General features: G+C 33.2%; 3 protein-coding genes across 6 annotated transcripts; 1 reads left to right on the plus strand and 2 right to left on the minus strand.

Annotated features, from left to right (window-relative positions):
* Positions 1–2,219: 2,219 nt before the first annotated feature.
* On the minus strand, positions 2,220–5,838 carry LOC103499895 (protein trichome birefringence-like 14). 3 transcript variants are annotated; one of them, XM_051088383.1, is made up of 5 exons: positions 5,664–5,838; positions 4,975–5,228; positions 4,192–4,401; positions 3,816–4,011; positions 2,220–3,675 (listed from the first exon to the last, which is right to left on the minus strand). In XM_051088383.1, the coding sequence occupies exons 2-5, from the start codon at positions 5,129–5,131 to the stop codon at positions 2,844–2,846; spliced, it is 1,395 nt and encodes a 464-aa protein (XP_050944340.1). In that variant the 5' UTR covers positions 5,132–5,228; positions 5,664–5,838; the 3' UTR covers positions 2,220–2,843. The 3 variants fall into 3 exon arrangements, with proteins under 3 accessions (XP_050944340.1, XP_008461256.2, XP_008461255.2); XM_008463034.3 differs by having other exon boundaries at positions 4,192–4,410; positions 4,975–5,222; positions 5,664–5,836; XM_008463033.3 differs by having other exon boundaries at positions 4,192–4,410; positions 5,664–5,836.
* Positions 5,839–8,268: 2,430 nt separating this feature from the next.
* LOC103499894 (S-adenosyl-L-methionine-dependent uroporphyrinogen III methyltransferase, chloroplastic) lies at positions 8,269–11,165 on the plus strand. The gene is made up of 5 exons (XM_008463032.3): positions 8,269–9,074; positions 9,187–9,264; positions 9,361–9,430; positions 9,931–10,208; positions 10,421–11,165. The coding sequence occupies exons 1-5, from the start codon at positions 8,529–8,531 to the stop codon at positions 10,565–10,567; spliced, it is 1,119 nt and encodes a 372-aa protein (XP_008461254.2). The 5' UTR covers positions 8,269–8,528; the 3' UTR covers positions 10,568–11,165.
* A 190-nt stretch (positions 11,166–11,355) lies between these two features.
* Positions 11,356–15,887, minus strand: LOC103499893 (vicianin hydrolase-like). Of its 2 annotated transcripts, none has more exons than XM_008463031.3 (13): positions 15,590–15,887; positions 15,424–15,493; positions 14,109–14,167; positions 13,917–13,992; positions 13,744–13,821; positions 13,560–13,647; positions 13,226–13,478; positions 13,032–13,147; positions 12,746–12,963; positions 12,370–12,401; positions 12,171–12,273; positions 11,975–12,083; positions 11,356–11,839 (listed from the first exon to the last, which is right to left on the minus strand). In XM_008463031.3, exons 1-13 carry the CDS (start codon positions 15,773–15,775, stop codon positions 11,671–11,673), a joined length of 1,557 nt encoding a protein of 518 aa, XP_008461253.1. In that variant the 5' UTR covers positions 15,776–15,887; the 3' UTR covers positions 11,356–11,670. The 2 variants fall into 2 exon arrangements, with proteins under 2 accessions (XP_008461253.1, XP_050944348.1); XM_051088391.1 differs by having other exon boundaries at positions 13,917–13,989; positions 15,590–15,821.
* Between the last annotated feature and the right edge of the window lie 1,672 nt (positions 15,888–17,559).

Below are 17,559 nucleotides of genomic sequence, written 5' to 3' on the forward strand. Positions count from 1 at the left end.
AATTTTCAAATAATATATCTTTTTTTCCATTTTATATTGACTTAGTTGTTAGAAAAAAAAAAACACAAAGAATAAACAAGTGAGTGACTCATTTAGACCATGCTATTTGGTTTTGTATATTTTTAGTTTTTTAACTTTATAATTCTACTCCCATTTTTCTAATATTTTTTATGTCGGATTGTCTACTTTCTAACGATGTTTTAAAACATCAATTAAAATTTTGAAAAAAAAAAGTCATGTTTCGCTTGAAAACAATTTTGTTTTCGGTTTTTGGTTTTTGAAAAGTAAGCTTTTTTTTTTTTTTTTTTTTTTTTTTCTATTTCTTACCATCGTTAACATATTTCTTAAGTAGAAATGTTGAGTTTTTAACAAAATTCAAAAGAGTAGATAATAAAGGAAGAAATTTGGAGGTGGAAGTAGCATATATAGACTTAATTTTCAAAAGTTAAAACTAAAAAGCCAAATTATTACCAAACGGCCTTAATTTTTAGTTTTTTTTAGAAAATAAACTTATAAGTACCTCTTTCAGTTATATATTTATAGTTTTGTTATCTACTTTCTACAAATATTTTCAAAAACCACACGAAGTATGGAAGACTAAAGACCCATTTGTTAATAATTTTGTGTTTCTTTTAATAAAAATATTAGATATATGAACATTACTTACCCATCTAAATTTCTTTATTTGAGAACAAAATAAAAAGTATCTTTCAAAAGTTAGTTTTTGTTTTTAAAATTTAACTAAGAATTCAACCATTAAATTTAAATCGAAAAGTTGAAAAAGTTAAACAAAAAGAAAAAGACAACTTTGCAAAAATCAATAGACTTGTTCCCCAAGTTCAACATTTTGATTGACCATTCTCCCACTTTTTTCTAGTCCACATGTCCACTATAAATACACCATTTATCTTCATTCTCAAAATCAAAACAAAACCCATTTCTCAAAATTTGTCTCTGCTTTGGATTTTGTTAGATTAAAACCCGAAAACAGAGTGATTAAAAATGCTTTCTTCTGCCTCAGTTTCGACTTTGTTTGGTTGTTTCCTTCCTTCTAACTCTTCAAAGGTCTCTCATGAAGAACAACAACAACATTCAAACTCAAAACTCAAACAACAACAGAAACCGAAATCTGATTCATCAACATCAACACAGTCTCCTAAAGCTCCAATTATCTCTTCTTATTTCCCTGTTTCTTCAAATCTCTCTCGCTTGTGATTTTCTTTTCCCCTTATCAACTCTGTTCTCAAGTGGACGACTCAAACTGAATCAAAAGTTGAAGAAGATGGAGTTTTTTTTTTTTTTTTTTTTTCATTTTTCTGCTGTAACTTTGTTTACTGATTTGTTCTTCGTTGGAGAGCTTATATATATTATTCAAGACATCTTTTCTTTTGTCCTCTCTTGGTGTCCCTTATACAGTTCTTGATTTTTTTTTATATCATCTTTAATGGGTCTTAATTCAAATGTTAAAATAGTGCTAAGATTCTTTATTGGGGTTTGTTCGATATGTACAATCTAACAAAATATAATATCTTTGGATTTGAAAGATATGTTTGAAAATCGATAAGTGGGATAGTAAAATCGGACATAATTGATATAAGTTAAATTATACTCAATTTAGCAATTGAAAATTAAATATTTTTGTTCATGATTTATTGGTTTATCAAGAGAAAGAGAATAACAAAGGTTTTATATTAGTGTTTCTACCAATACCATGACTACGATGAAATTGAAATAAGCATAAATCAAGACTAAAATGGACTAAGTTTACATACAAAATAAACTCCAACATTAATTTGGTTTTGTTTTTGATAATTAAGTCCATAAATGTTTACTTCCACAACCAACTTTTTTATTTGAAAATATTTTTTTTGGATTTTGTTATTTAAAAGCGTTTCTCAAAAATCAATTCTTTATTAATTATTTTGATTTAAACCACTGGTAATGGAAATTTGAATTTAGAATTCATAAAATAATGGCAGTCAAGAGTCAACTTCGGTACAAGCCATGATTCTTCATGAGATTATCAAACTGCCTCATCCTCTCTTCGTTTGGAGCTTTCTTTAAATGAAGATGGCTCAACTGCCAGGACAGAAGTTAATATGACGGCAAGAAATATCTTCATCCTAAAAGTTGTAGATACGTACCGTATATGAGTAAACCAATCTATTGATATCATCGATATATCAATGAAAATAATGGTATTCAAATAAATTTAGAGCTTGTCTTAACGAACAGTTGAGTTTCATTATCATTATTATTCAAATTTCTGTTGATAAAACAAGGTTGTTCGTGTTGAACAATACGTACCAACTACGCAACAAATTTCCTCTAATCTTTCTCTTGAGAGATTATGATTCTCAATCTCAATAATGAATATTAACGGAAGGAACAAGTAGAAAGCCTTACTTGAAGTTGAAGTGGTCTGCCTTTCAACTCGACCAGATTGTTTTGCAGCTAAGAGTTATGACTTGCATGGATAGGAGCAGCCATTGATACAATTAGCCATATTAAATTGGGAACAAACGTTTCACCAAACGAATCGTGTGAGAAAACGTTTGTCGCCAGCAACAGTAAACATTTGTGAAGAAACAAAAATGGTATTATCGATACTATTCTCATACTACGAGTCGAAATAGCTCGGCTTCTTCACTTTCCAAAAGACATTGATACGTGTAACATCCTTTTCAAGAGTACCTTCAGGCAGCCTATTTGGTGTAAGTTGATAAATTCTCAGGTACAAGTACAACCATTACTAAGAATCTTGTATACTCTAGCCTTCTTGGACTACAAAAAATGAATGATGGAATCTACTTATGAATGTCTTGAAGCACTGTCATTGAAAACTATATCTGTGCAATTAGAAGTTCATTCCATGTGTCTGGTATGCCAGGTAAGCACCAATGCAAGCAATCACTTGTGTTTAGGATTGCTCTACGAGTGTAGCGCGAGACGTGGCCTTCGTCTCGCAACTGAGAGATGGCAGTTATATCCAAGATTTTTACCTTGGTACCCTTTAAAGCACTTTCAACAACAATGTCACTAGATCCATCTTGGACAACCTCGCTCCCGCCCGACATTGGAATCATATTATCACAGGATCCCCCAGTGTTCCAATCGCCATTGAAGAAATGTCTAGGCGAAATTGTCCTAAAGAAAACTTTTAGATTATGAGGATGTAGGGGAAGTTGTGAATCGATCCATCGGGCAATGCTGTAGACAGTCAAGTTCTTGGCATTCCCCATATCCAAAGGCTTCTTTTCTTCTGCTGGTTTTCCATCAACATACATCACCCACCTATTTGCTTTAAGTTTTCCCCTGTTCCAATGGTGACCTGTATTTAAAACCAATACATGAAATTGATGGAAGAACTTTCTCATGAAAGCTGGGGGTTGGTCCAAATGCATCGCAATATCTGTTGATGGATCTGTTCTATTAAGAGGTACTAGATCAGACAGGCTCGCTGACCAGTAATATAGAATCGTGGTGTTTGTGTTTGGAAACCGATAAACCCACCCGTCTGGTCGAAGAGCTCCAGGAGCTTTCGCGAGACCGTATTCTCTTCCCACGTCTTCGACTTCTGGGCTTTCTTCACCACCAGTGAGCATACACATCAAAGATTGAAACTGCTGCCTACCCAAGGAATCTCCTATAAATGCCAGTGTTTTGTTCTGCATTCTAGAAATCAAAATGGTATTCAAATCTCTAGAAATAACAAGTTTTAAGTATACGATACACAGATGATAGAACCATTTTCATACAGCTACAAAACCAAGCCTACATACAGGTCAAATGCAGAACCATCCTACTTCAGATACCTTCTCAAGAATGAAGAACGCTCAAACTCTGGCATATAGCAATTTTCCGGTTGCCACCTATATCCTTCATACGAAAAATCCTTTCTTTTTGTAAGTCTACAGGCCCACATTATCGATAGCCATTGTTTACATCCAAATCCAGAATACCATGGACGCTTGTTGTCTTCAACCCATCTACCTTTTGCGTAGTTGCAAACTGAAAGAGCAGCAATATCTTAGATATGAAATGGATAACATTTTTTGAAGAGTATATAATCTATGCATGAATCAAGCAAATCTGGTATGTGGCATATTCTAAACAAAAGCTGAATTCAGTTTCAAGGGTAACATTAAGAACGAACAACTATGTGTGACAATTTGAGAATCTAGGCACTACCTTTAGAGGAAGGAGACAAGATAACACCATCTTCATTTTCTTTTAATTCGGGAGTGGGCTTGGAGGAAGAATCAGCATCAGAGTAGTGTGAGCTTTCTCTTGGTTTTTCTTTTTCGTCAGTATTAGTACTTCTTTCCTTCATTTTATCCTCTGACTTAACCACTTCATTCTTTGGCTTAGTTGATGTTGGGGAACTATTTGACACGCCCACTACATATTCTAAGTCATGATAGAGAAAGTTAATCCACAAGTTATAAGCACAATGCAAGTTCAGGAATTGTACATGGAGAAGAGAGAGAGAGAACATGGAAGATATAAAAGAAAATCAAGTTTAGACAGTCGTTCTTCTTTAGAGGAGTTACAAATTCATGATTGTTTTAGTGGTATAGCATTCAATAGCTGATTAGCATTGTGATCTTCAATAGCGGAAGAAAAAACAACCATAATTACATCACTATTTTCACTTCTCAATCAAATTATCCAAATTTGACATTCTAAAAACAACACCAGAAATGGTAAAAAGAATTAAGAAAATCATTAAAGTTCATGTGGTAGGCCATACACAGTGATACACGTAGGTGACAACTTTCACATCTATGACCAATTGCAAACCAGGAAACAGATTGATGACAATTACGCATTCAAGTCAAGTACCAAATATAGAAAGTACGGAATTCTATAAACAATATCTCATCAAAGCCTTTGCACATTTATCCCATTCATATTAGAAAGTAGAAAGAACATGATAATTGATCATATAATTATGATCAGTTGGCTAAATACCTGAAACTGGTATCATATACTGCTCTCTTGTCAATGAAAGAAAACCGGCAATAGATTTTTTATCCCAAGCCCATAATAATATGGTTGTAAACATAAGAACAACCAGAGCAATGGAAAGATATCCCCCCCTCAGCCTAGTGATGTTTCCACCTTTCATCTCTTGCTTATATGAACATGAATTGAAAAAATTCCCTCATGTCACATTAGGGGCATTTCTTCAGCACATTAGCATATGCCTGTCTATGTAACTGTGTCTACATAAAAAAATTCAGACAAATCAGCAAAAACAAAAACGACAAATAAAAAAAAATCTTAATTCCATTTCCCTAGGCGACATTATGGAAAAAAATGAGTTGCTAATTGGTTAACTCCAAAAGATTTTCTAACACAATGCCATTAAAATAGCTAAAGAGAAAGCGACAGCCACATGGTGTTCTAAAAAATGTGAATTTGGGAAGAAGAAGCTAAAACCATCAGTTATGCTAGAGCTAAATCGATCAAGGAGAGAGTGTTAAAGAAACTAAGCTACCACAATCAATCAGAACCCAAATGTGATTTCGTACAATAAACCCACCGATCGATTCGACCCATTATGATTTCTAAGAAAATAAGAGGAGGGTAAGAAAGAAAAAGCTAAAACGATGGAGATTGCAGTGAAAAAGCTGAATCAAACAAGAAAATTCACGCACCCAAATGTGGGAAAGTAGGAGACGGAGATGCTGGCGCGGTTTCTTAGGAGAAAATCTTAGGCATTTAGCATTTGAAGAGAGAATCACAGAGCTCTTCTCTCAAAAAATGATGAGATCCAAAGGAAAGTTCAGAGTCGATGATGAGACAAAAGAGAGGTTTCTTCAGCCACCAAAGACTGAAATGAAGAGATCGCCTTTGGTGAATTATGAATGACTAAAATACCCCTTATATTTTCCACGTGGCGTGTTGTGATTGTTTGTGTCCCCAAGCTGCTGAGAGGTTAGTTCGATCTTCAATGTCCATTTTTTTATTATTTATTTATTTATTTAAATTGTTCCTTTTCTTTAAAATATGATAAAATATATTATTTTGCTTTTTTAATTTTGAAAAGATTGTTCGTAAAAGTTTGAACAACAAAAAATTATTATTGCAAAGTTAACATACTATTTTTTTTATTCATTTAATTTTATTCACTATAAGGATAAATATATGTTAACATTCTCTATCATTATTGTTGTTGTTATGTTGACCGACAAATCGTGAACCGGGGGGAGTGGACACTCATGACTCAATAAAATCGCGCGGCCGTACATTCGGCGAGATGATTGTGAGCTTATTCACTATACACTAATGATGGGCCAACCCATTATAACTTATGGGATTATTAGATCATGAGGCCCATTAATCTACGGCCCACAAAGTTAGGTCCAACAACATACATAGCTAAATGGATAGTTGCGAATATAGCAATTATATTCAAAATAATTAAGTATGTAACAATATTTTTAAAAAAATTACAAATATAATAAAACCTGTCAAAATCTATCAATGATAGGAGTCTATCACTGATAGACCATGTAGCAAATGTTGGTCTTGATAAACCATAAGGATCTATCAACGAAAGAAGTCTATTACGGATAGACTTTGCAAAATATTGCTACATGCTTAATAATTATTCTAAAAATTGTTATATTTTATAATTATCCTAGTTAAATATGAAATATGAAATTAAATTCTAAACGAGGGAAAAATCGATAATTGAGTTGAGCTTTATATAAATATATATATATATATTCATGCAAGAATCTTGGGAGGGAAATGTGAAATGATCATTAATTTGTTGGCATAGAATATTGTATATTAAATTTTGTCACTTTGACTTTTTTTTTTCTTTTTTTTTTAAAGTTAGAAGTTGCAATTTGCATTTGACCTGTCATGAAGGTTTCTTTTCAAATATATCCCCTTGTTTGTTTGTTTATTTTTTGTTCGCTTTTGCTACATTACCAATGAATATCCCTACTACACTTTGTGTTATTAAATTTAAAAACATGTCCATATTATTTCAATTTTTTTAAATATTATTCTTGAACCTTACATAAATGTTTCACACAAACTTTATTTTTAGTAAAAGTTTATCAAAATGGTGTAGAAAAATGCTTTAAACGACTAACACATGTTTCAAGTCAATTCTATGATTGTATTAACTAATTTTCATCCGAAATTCCTAGTAAAAATCTACTTCAAAGATATTTTGCAGCATTCATGAAAAGTCGAGAGTAATATTGTAACTTTTAAAAAAGTAGGTAGTTCTCTTGAGCGTTTTGCAAGAGCATTTTTTAGTTAAGTTAAGTTTTTAGTTTTTTTTTTTTTTTTTTGGTCTTGTTTTGAAATAGTATTTAAGGACATGAATGCTAAAAATTCTCTAGAAGCAATATCTAACTTTGGGTTTGACCTAGCCCCCCTCAAATGCTTACAAGTCTTAAAGGGTTCTATGTACTTAGACAAAGACAACAAACAACTCGTGCATGCTAGCCCTCAAGTGATAATCACTTTAATGGGAAAAATGACCTCTCAAAATTGCTCCATTTTTGTTTATCCCAATAGAGTTTTTTAAGGTACATAAGGTTTCGTGGGGGCTAGGGTCAAACCCAAAGTTAGATATTGTCGTTAGTAGCACATTTAACAATCTTTATCTCCTCCATCAACATACACTATGTTCCTTTCTTGGTGCTTTTGTGGAATATAATAGCAAGGTTATCTGGGAGTTTAAGTTTTTCCATCTATTTGAGATTTGTCTATGCATTCTTATGTTGGGCTATTTGTTGTTAGTAAGGATTGTGTGTCACGTTTAGATTATCATGACCTATAGAGACGTTTGAGTTATAGGGAGGAGATTGATAGAGTGTTGATTATTCTTTAATGCTTGTGAAGCTTTCAAAACGAGATCTAATCATAAATGAATCTAGATATCAAACTCCTTAAAAGGTTAATCGTAAAGCCTTAAAAGGTGATTTAGATGGGTTTGTGTTGACTTCTTACATTTCCTTCCCCTTCCAATATTTCTCTTTTATCATTGATGTCCCCAATAGTCTCTACTAGAAACTCAATGTTAACATGCATTGGTCATACTTGAAGGGCAGAGGTGGACACCATTGTTGATGAAGAGGTTCAACTATAAAAACATTTTTTTTAACCATTTGGGACAAGGTTTTAGTTGCCCTTAAAACAAATAAATTAAAAAAAAATTGAAAAAAAAAGGGAAAAAAAGCTTTCCTTTAACAAACAAAGCATAACACCCTGAAATTGTATAACTTTATTAAATCTAAAAAGAGAAGAAGAAAAGCCACCAAAAATTCTCATCATCTACTCTCCAATTCACTGAATCCAGTCCATAGAAACGACCAAAGGAATTTCAATTTGGTCTCTCCCACATCTCAAAAGGCCACTCCTTTCCTTCTGCCTTCTCATCGTCCTCAAATTCCACGTATTACAGCCGACCGGCCGCTTCTTATTTTATCCCCATATTTATTCCAAACCCAATTCCCCCTTTCATCAAATCCCGTTTTTCCCACTTCTCCTTTGCCATGGCTCGTTTTTGCGACCTTCAATCGCTTTCTTCCCCATTTTCCTCTCACCCAACAATACCCAGGTCCCCAAATTTCAAACCCATTTTCTCTTTTCACTGTAGCTCCTCATCATCTTCCTCTTCTTCCCCGTTTACGGAGAAACACTCCATCAAGAGATACCAAAGAGACGATTGGTTGTACAAGAACCAATCGGACCAACCTTCTGTTACTTCATCGTGTTCTATTCCTTATGATTCTGAGTCCATACGGCAGAATGACATTGCCATGCAGCTTCCGGAACTCAAGAAATTGCTGGAGGTGCTTAGGGAAAAAAGGGTAAGTAGTGGATGCGATGATGGAAAATGTGGACCTGGGAATGTGTTTCTGGTGGGGACTGGCCCTGGTGATCCAGAGCTTTTGACATTGAAGGCAGTGAAAGTGATTCAGAGTGCTGATTTGCTTTTGTATGATCGATTGGTTTCCAATGATGTGTTGGAATTGGTGGGTCCTGATGCTAGGCTTCTCTATGTGGGAAAGACTGCAGGTTACCATAGCAGAACCCAGGTGAGCGTTTTCTTCTAAAAATCTCTTGTCATGAGGATTGTTTATGTTTATCCATCGTTCTTGTGAAATGGGTAGAGTTTTCAATTTTGTTGCTGCATGGGAATTGTTTCAGGAGGAGATACATGAGTTACTTCTGAACTTTGCTGAAGCTGGAGCTACAGTTGTGAGACTTAAAGGAGGAGACCCTCTTGTAAGTGTGAATTTGAATGGTTGAAGTGCGATTGTGAATATGGTTTTTCATTCAAGTGCTGTATCCTGAAAAGTTGTGTTGTTTATGCATTTTTAGGTGTTTGGAAGGGGCGGAGAGGAGATGGATTTCTTGCAACAGCAAGGGATTCAAGTAAAAATTGTTCCTGGTTAGTGCATTTCTGAATATTTGCAGTTTTAAGCACATTGTCTAAGTGTTTTCAAGTGACTCCAACGATATGGAAATTCCTTGTCCGAAGTTTAGTGCACTCATTTCATTTTGGATCATAAAATGTAACACTTTTGTTTGGACTGGAAAATTTCGTAGGGAAGGCACAAATACTTCAAGGATTTTGCTCCAAGTGGAGCATTACATTCCTACACCCCACCACCCTACTCTATTTTCTGTCCTCGACTCCTCAAGAACAAAGAGCACGGAGTGACATTAAGTTATGTTGAATAGAGCCAGTAGGAGTGAGCTTGTTTGAAATAGGATTGGGGGGTCATTCTCATTGCCAAGAACAAGATCGCTTGAATTTACTTCAGGCTAGGATTTAAATCAATTAACCTGTTATAAATATGTTTCATTTTCATTCCTAGTGTCATGTCTATGCATCAGCATTTTAAGGAAACTACCTCATATAAGGAGATGTGTTTGTTTCCCTTGTAGGTATAACTGCTGCTTCAGGTATAGCAGCTGAATTGGGAATTCCTTTAACACACAGGGGAGTTGCAACGAGCGTCAGGTTTCTCACTGGCCACTCAAGGAAGGGTGGAACTGATCCTTTATTTGTAGCGGAAAATGCTGCTGATCCAGATTCAACTTTGGTTGTATACATGGGTCTATCAACTCTTCCATCTCTGGCCCTTAAGTTAATGCATCACGGTCTGCCTCCTGATACCCCAGCTGCTGCCGTTGAACGAGGAACAACACCCCAACAAAGAACTGTAAGCCCAATTCTCTGCTTCCTTAAACTTTTGTCATGTGTTGGGTAGATTTCAATGTCGATCTATTTTCTTATCTGTGTCATGCTACATTTTTAGTGAACAGGTTTTAGACGTTTATATCAATGGGGAAGGATATGTTTTCACTTAAGTTTTTTCATTTCATTTTGGTAGTGTCTATAACAAATCTTGCTCGAATCTGTACATTTGTGCAGGTTTTTGCACATCTGAAGGATCTTGCAGATGAAATCAAAGCAGCAGAGTTGGTTTCACCTACTTTAATTGTCATTGGAAGAGTAGTTTCTCTCTCACCACATTGGTCTCTTTCTTCCAATGAAGCATCCAGTTTGGTGGAAGCCTAATAGAATAGCAGAGCCTATAAAAAGGTTAAAAGCAAACAAGGAATAGTTCTTCATTCTGTAACTTAACAATTGTTACTTTGAGGAGCAACTGCGATAAAAAGCTTGGGACGTTGAGTTTCTCCACAAAATTTTGTTATGAATGAGTGTGGAAAAGAAGAATTGCGAACAATCCCATCTATTCTTCTGCATTTAATTGGTCTGCCCATTGCATTCAAACGAATCGACTAGGAGTTTTCTCAATGGAGGGGAGTGATGCAGTGATTTTCTTTATCAGATGCTATACCCGAGCACGGTGAAGCAGCATATTGTCATTGCCATTTCTTGCAATGATTCAAATAAAACTTCCAAACTTCAAGGTTTTTCTTATAGTTCATGAGGAATCTTGTACAGTGAGATTACTTTATCAGCGACCAATTTTGTTGAAGAAGTCTTCATGGTGACTGAAATTCAGAAGTTTTATTGGACTATCTGGTGTATTTGTTATCAGTTAACATCTTTTGTTTTGTTCCCTTTTCTTGAGTTACTTCCAGCACTAGAATTGTCTTTATATTGAATAGAACTTTTAGAAATGAAAAATATTGAAGGGCATACTCATTCATAGTGTTGATGTTCACCTTAGATATGAATTTACTGTTTGGAAAATGCATTGGTCTTGGTAGTATTGGCATGACTTCCGTCTAATACCATCTTTCATCGCGTCATTTTTTGAATAACCTTATGGTTCTAATTGAAGGAAATTGCACGGTTCAGGTCTAAATTGATAGATCTTTTCCAAAATCTTTGTAAAATTAACGTGAACCATCAATAGTTTTATTATTATTCAAGTGGAACCAATGCTACATAATAACTTAACCAGCTCGATCAATTTGAACTGGTTCGACTTGATTCATAAACAAATTGAACTGGTTCATCTTGGTCTATAAATACTTCTAGATTGAAAATTCATTGGAATTCTCACACCAAACAATACAGCTTTTGGGCGAGAAATTCCCAACACACGAACAAAACAAAACATTCCTTACTTCACCCACTTCACCTTCCTTATTCGTTACACTGCTTCCATAGAAAGCTCCGGCAGGTGGGCGAGATTTCTACTGCAGAGCTCAATGGAGAAGGAATCGCTTCAACCAGTAAGCAGAATACTTGAGGTACCTTGCTAATTTGTGCCTAAAATCAACATAGATGAGGCCGAACCGCACCGTGTAGCCTGCATCCCATTCGAAGTCATCCAAAAGAGTCCATGCATAGTATCCCTTAACATTCACTCCTTCCCTGTAATGTCAAAGAAACAACAACAACAACAAAAAAAAAAAAAAAAAAAAAAAAAAGGAAAAAACATCCAAATCGTTAGAAAAGTGTTCATCTGCACTTATCAATGAAGTTTGGTGTTTATGAGATCATTCATACTTAATAGCTTGAAGAAGAGAAGCAAGATGAGCATGGTGGTATCTGATCCTTGTTCCATCTTTCAAAGCTTCCTTAATTGGTTGTGTACTATTGTCTGAATATGCCATACCTATAATAGTATAACACGCAACAGAAGCCAATAGTTTATATACCCATCCATTAGAGAGAGATATTGTAGAAAGAGAGAAAGAATTACCATTCTCAGTGATGTAGATAGTTGGGTTTTTGTACTGTGCTTTTACATATTTCAACAATAGATGAATACCCTCTGGGTAGATGTAAAGCCAGTTCAAACCAGTCTGCAGAGAGAAATCCATTTATAGGTCAAGAACTCAGCTATTAATTAAAACACTGAAAATTACAGCTCTAGATAGAAAGAATGTGAGATTACGAACCGCTGGTCCAATTAGATCGCCATCTCTATCCGCTGTAGAAGCAGATTGAAAAAAAAAAAAAAAAAAAGAGTATATGTTAAGGAACAATGAAAAATATCACCTAAACGAACTTGATCCCGTGCATTAATTTTCATCCTTAACTTTCAACTTCAATTACATTACTTACGCATTTTCGAAAGAAGAAAAAGAAACAACCTACCCATGTTTGGATACTCACTGATTTCAATAAATGCAGCTCACCCAGTTAAGGATAATGTGCCAAAATCGACCATCTAGTAAAATTCTTAACTTTTTTTACAAACTTCCGATTTCATATTTTCCTAAATTTCCATCCATTTTGTAACATATTTATCTCAATAGGTTTATGAAGACATACCAGAAAGTGAGACGTGCATATCAGAAGTGTAGCTTTTGTTAGGCGAATTTGAGAAAGGCACATCGTCAGCAAAATTCCCAGTATAGTAATTTAGTCCAATAAAATCAAACGATCCTTCAATGTTTTTCGACTCTGCAACGGAGAATTTCGGCAACCTATCTCCGACGTACTGGCGCATTGATTTCGGGTAATCACCATAAGTAAGTGGATGCATAAACCTACAATCATTTCATTAATTTTCACCCACGTTTCTTAATTAGCTATTATGATGAAAAAAAAAACTCACCATCCCAAGAAGAAATCAAGAGCTCGATACGCCGCCCTTTGAGAAGCTGGTGTGTTTCGTCTGGGCCTAAACCAGTGAGTCACCACTGTGATTCCAATTTGCCCCTTCTGCTTTTTCTGTAGATCTCAAATAGTTTTTCGAATCAAAACAAGTTAAACACAGATTAATTTAGGAATTTGTTATTCAATACGTACCTGATACTTTTGCTTGTACAGTTTGACAGCGGCAGAATGGGAGAGAAGGAGATTGTGAGCGACGATGTAGGGTTCGGTGGCGGAGTTGCCGGCGGTGCAATTTCCGACGTAGTTGGAACATCTTCCGGGAGCGAACGTCCCACCATTGTAGCCATTAGAGCTGTACGAATATGGTTCGTTGAGGGTTACCCAATACTTGACCCGATCACCGAATAATTTGAAGCACAAATCCGCATATTCCCGGAAATCATTCCTGTTTAATCACAAAAAACATAACTAAATAAAATATGTTTATGACTCAATCAAATAAACCTGGAGGATGATATTTACTTACACAACTTTGGTACTTAGAAATCCTCCATACTCATCTTCAAGTGCTTGAGGGAGATCCCAATGAAACAAAGTGACATATGGCACTATTCCTGCATGTTTATTCCACCATTTTTGACATCATTTGAAAAACACCAAAGTGTGTAAATTAACAATAACACCAATTTTAATTCAATGGATAAAATTACCATTGGCAAGGAGTTCATTGATGACATTGTTGTAGAATTTGACGCCAAGTGGGTTAATTCCTCCACGAATCTTTCCCTCTACAATTCATTTTTTTCCAAAAAAAGAAAAATTAAAACTTTTTCATGAAGCTGTGAAGGAAAATATTGAGATGGAATTAATAATATGATCTTACTAGGCAGAATTCTAGACCAAGAGATGGAGAATCTAAAAGAGTCCAACCCCAATAGTTTCATCAATTTTATATCCTCCTGAAAATTAAATTACAAGTTTTAAATAATAATAATAATAATAATAATAATAATAAAACATAATATAATATATAGTTTTGGGATTATAATTATTAAATACAAAACCATAACCTTACCTTATAACGATGGTAGAAATCCGTAGCTCTTTCTCCAGTTTTACGGTCCCATATTTTTTCTGTATTCATTTATTTCTCTTCGTCAATATCCCAAAATAGAACCGTGACAATTTTCAAAAATATTAAATTATTTTTCTTCACCATGCAGATCACATCTAATAAATGTAAAGAAATTTGTTCCTATAACATAATATAATATGGTTGGTTGAGATGTCATCTTCAAAATATTGCAATATATCAAAAACAATTTTGCAAAGAAAATACAGAGTACTTCCAAAAGTAAATTCAGACGATCGACGGTAATTTTTATTACTTCTAACTTTTTATTTATTTTTAAATTAATAGAATTAAATATAAGTCGAGTTAGTTATTCAATCAAATCAATTTAAGTCTTCGAAACTTTTTATTAAAAATGTCAATTTATGTTTTTCATACATCGATACCGATTGGATCACTACTTTATCTTCAATCGAACACCTTTCATACGGTCTATTTTAATTCATGGACTCAGTATTTCTATCGTACTACCAATGTGACACATTGTATTTATATTGATTTAAAATGGTAATTAATGAAGGACATGGGACAGGAGCTTTAATTAAATAAAAGAAATGCTAATATATAAGAATGAAGAAACATGATCCATGAAGAGAGAGAATAGAGCATTAATGGAAGGAAATGATTATCATTATTATTGATTTGACCCCAAAGAAATTACTCCATTCCAATAATAATAATATTTTCTTTATAAGAAAATCTTTCACAGATCTAAATTATTGTTTCTTTAAAGTGAAAATAATAATTAATAATCAAACGGTGTCCATTAAAATATAATATGTCTCAAATCGCTTTAGTTATACTCGTTCAATTAGTGTAAATTTTAAATGTTGATCCAATAAATCATATCATATATAAGTAAAAAAATTATAAAATTTGCTCTTTACACAAATTAAAATAATTTCAATCTCAAATTTAATTTTAAATATGTCATAATTTTATGTAGGAATGGACTAATGTATTCTGTTTAGTTGATTATGTAAATCTCAACTACTACTATAAAGTTCAAAATCGAGTAATGTAGACCCATTCAATTTATATAGTTGCGACTTCATTAGTTTTGCTTTTATGTTTTTCTAAAATTTTACTTCTATCCCTATATTTTTTACTAGGGGTTTCACATCTTTGAATAAAATATTAAAAAATTTACAAAACATTATTAGTAAATTCTCAAACCAATTTGGAAATTGATAATGAATGTTTGTTTTTTTTTAAATTATTATAAGTTATGGTAAATGGGGAAATGAAAAGGTGAGACCTGGGTGGTTCTTAGTGAAAGTATCCCAAATACTTGGACCTCTCCCATCAAGACTTGCTGCTCCTTCTAACTGTAAAGAACCAACAACATTATGTCCACATCATAATTTTAACAAAAGAAGAGGAAGAAGAAGAAAGGCTGCCGACATGTCGAGGTTAAGAGGAACCTGATAAGCAGCGGACCCAGCTCCGAAGATAAACCCTGCCGGAAAACTACTACGGTTGAACGGAACTGAGGTATGACTTGGCTCAACAGAAGGGCTGGTCGTCCCAGCGGTGCCCAAAGCGCCATTAGCAATAGCCGCTGCGATTAGCGTTATCAGAAGCACCGGAGCATTATACGCCGCCGTCATGGCTTCAACTTGGTTCGTCGGATCTTGTGTGCAATTTCCTTACCCCCAACTCGGCTTTAAATAAATGAGAACTTGGGAGTTTGTGTAATATTATTAATTATTAAAATTAAATCTAGATCTTCGTTATTTTATTATTGTTTTTTTTTGTGTTTAATAGTCATGAAGTGAAGTTTTGTAATTAATTTAAGTAGTAAACAAAATCAGTAAAAATTAATTAATTAAAATTCTTTTAATTATTTTGAGTACGTCTTTTTTTTTTCTTTTTTTTTTTATAATATTATCATTGACTTTCTAAAATTATAATATATACTTCGATTATCTTAATCAATTAAATGATTAGGTGTTTTGACTTTTAATTACAAATGGATAACATTTAAAGGTAAAATATTTAGATAAATATGTAAAATGATTTTTGTGCCTAGAAAAAAAAAATTGTCTGTTTACTTGAGGTAGATCTTACATTTTGAATTTTATTAAATTAGAACCATAAGTATAAATAAATATTGCAATTCTTACCTTACAGTAAGATTTTGGTTAAAAAATCAATTCAATAAAAACATTATCATATATATTTAATAAATGGTAAATATATATCTAGAATAAATTGACAAACTTAAAGAAAAAAATAATATTAAAGTTGGACTTTTTAGGAAAAATTTAATATTATTATTTACGATTGTGACATGACAAAGGAGCTTCAGACAAGGTGGTACAAAATATCAATTTGAATATCTACCCGAATCTAATTAACAAAGAATCAAGTTACATATGTAACATATTATGTATTTGTTTTTACCTCATTTTTTCGTATGATTGTCTGGGTAATGAATAATTGTAAATCCAAGTAAAAATTCATACATATTTTTCACTTTATTTTAAGGAAATATTATTGAGTCTTTTAAGTTAAATAAACTAGGCATATTGATTCAATTTACAGCCGAATAGAAATGAGATATACAAACAATTCATACTCCAACAATGATATTTTTACAATCGATTTTGGATTAAAGGATGTAATCGACTTTAAATAAAATTAAGAAAATAGTATTGTAGATCAGATTAGGAGTAAAATTAAAACTATAGTAATAATTAAAAAGTAAATCAAGATAAGATGAGATATTATAAAATAAAAAATAAGATAACACAATATTTAATCTAATTTGCATTAGAAAAAGTCGAATCACACATATTTTAATCCAATCAAATCCCCTGTAAAAATACATTTTTTTAACTATTTATTCTTTTCTTGATTTAAACATCAAAACTTTCTTTCATTATTTGAAGGTCTTCTCTTATCTAAATTACAAATTTACCGTCGTGAAGATCATCTAAATTTTTTCTTGGCCAAAATTTAACACAACAAGGTTCATTTTAAACTCAAGAAAAGAGGGTTAGTGTATTTCAAGTCTACAAATGAACATGATCAACCTCAACCATGCAAGGTCAAAGTCGAGGCTATCAAAATAGTTGATAAATCTTATTACGCACACATATTGTAACCTTAAAAGTATCATATTTATCAAACAATTTCATTTTTCAAACTCTACCCTCTACCCGTAACTTTTTAACATATGAACTCTATATTGTGAGCCAAACTGAGTATAGGGGTCTATGAAGTGCTTGTCGAATCCACCTTTAAGAGAAAAAACGATGTCGAAAGAATTAAATAAAGAAAGTGATGTAGACCTCTCACCTCCATTATTTGATTGACCAAAGCTGTCCTTTTTCACTTTTTCTTTTTTCAACTTTTTATTTGAAAATACAAAGCTGTCTTACTTCCCAGA

This window comes from Cucumis melo, chromosome 1, assembly GCF_025177605.1.
Source record: "Cucumis melo cultivar AY chromosome 1, USDA_Cmelo_AY_1.0, whole genome shotgun sequence".
Taxonomy (NCBI): domain Eukaryota; kingdom Viridiplantae; phylum Streptophyta; class Magnoliopsida; order Cucurbitales; family Cucurbitaceae; genus Cucumis; species Cucumis melo.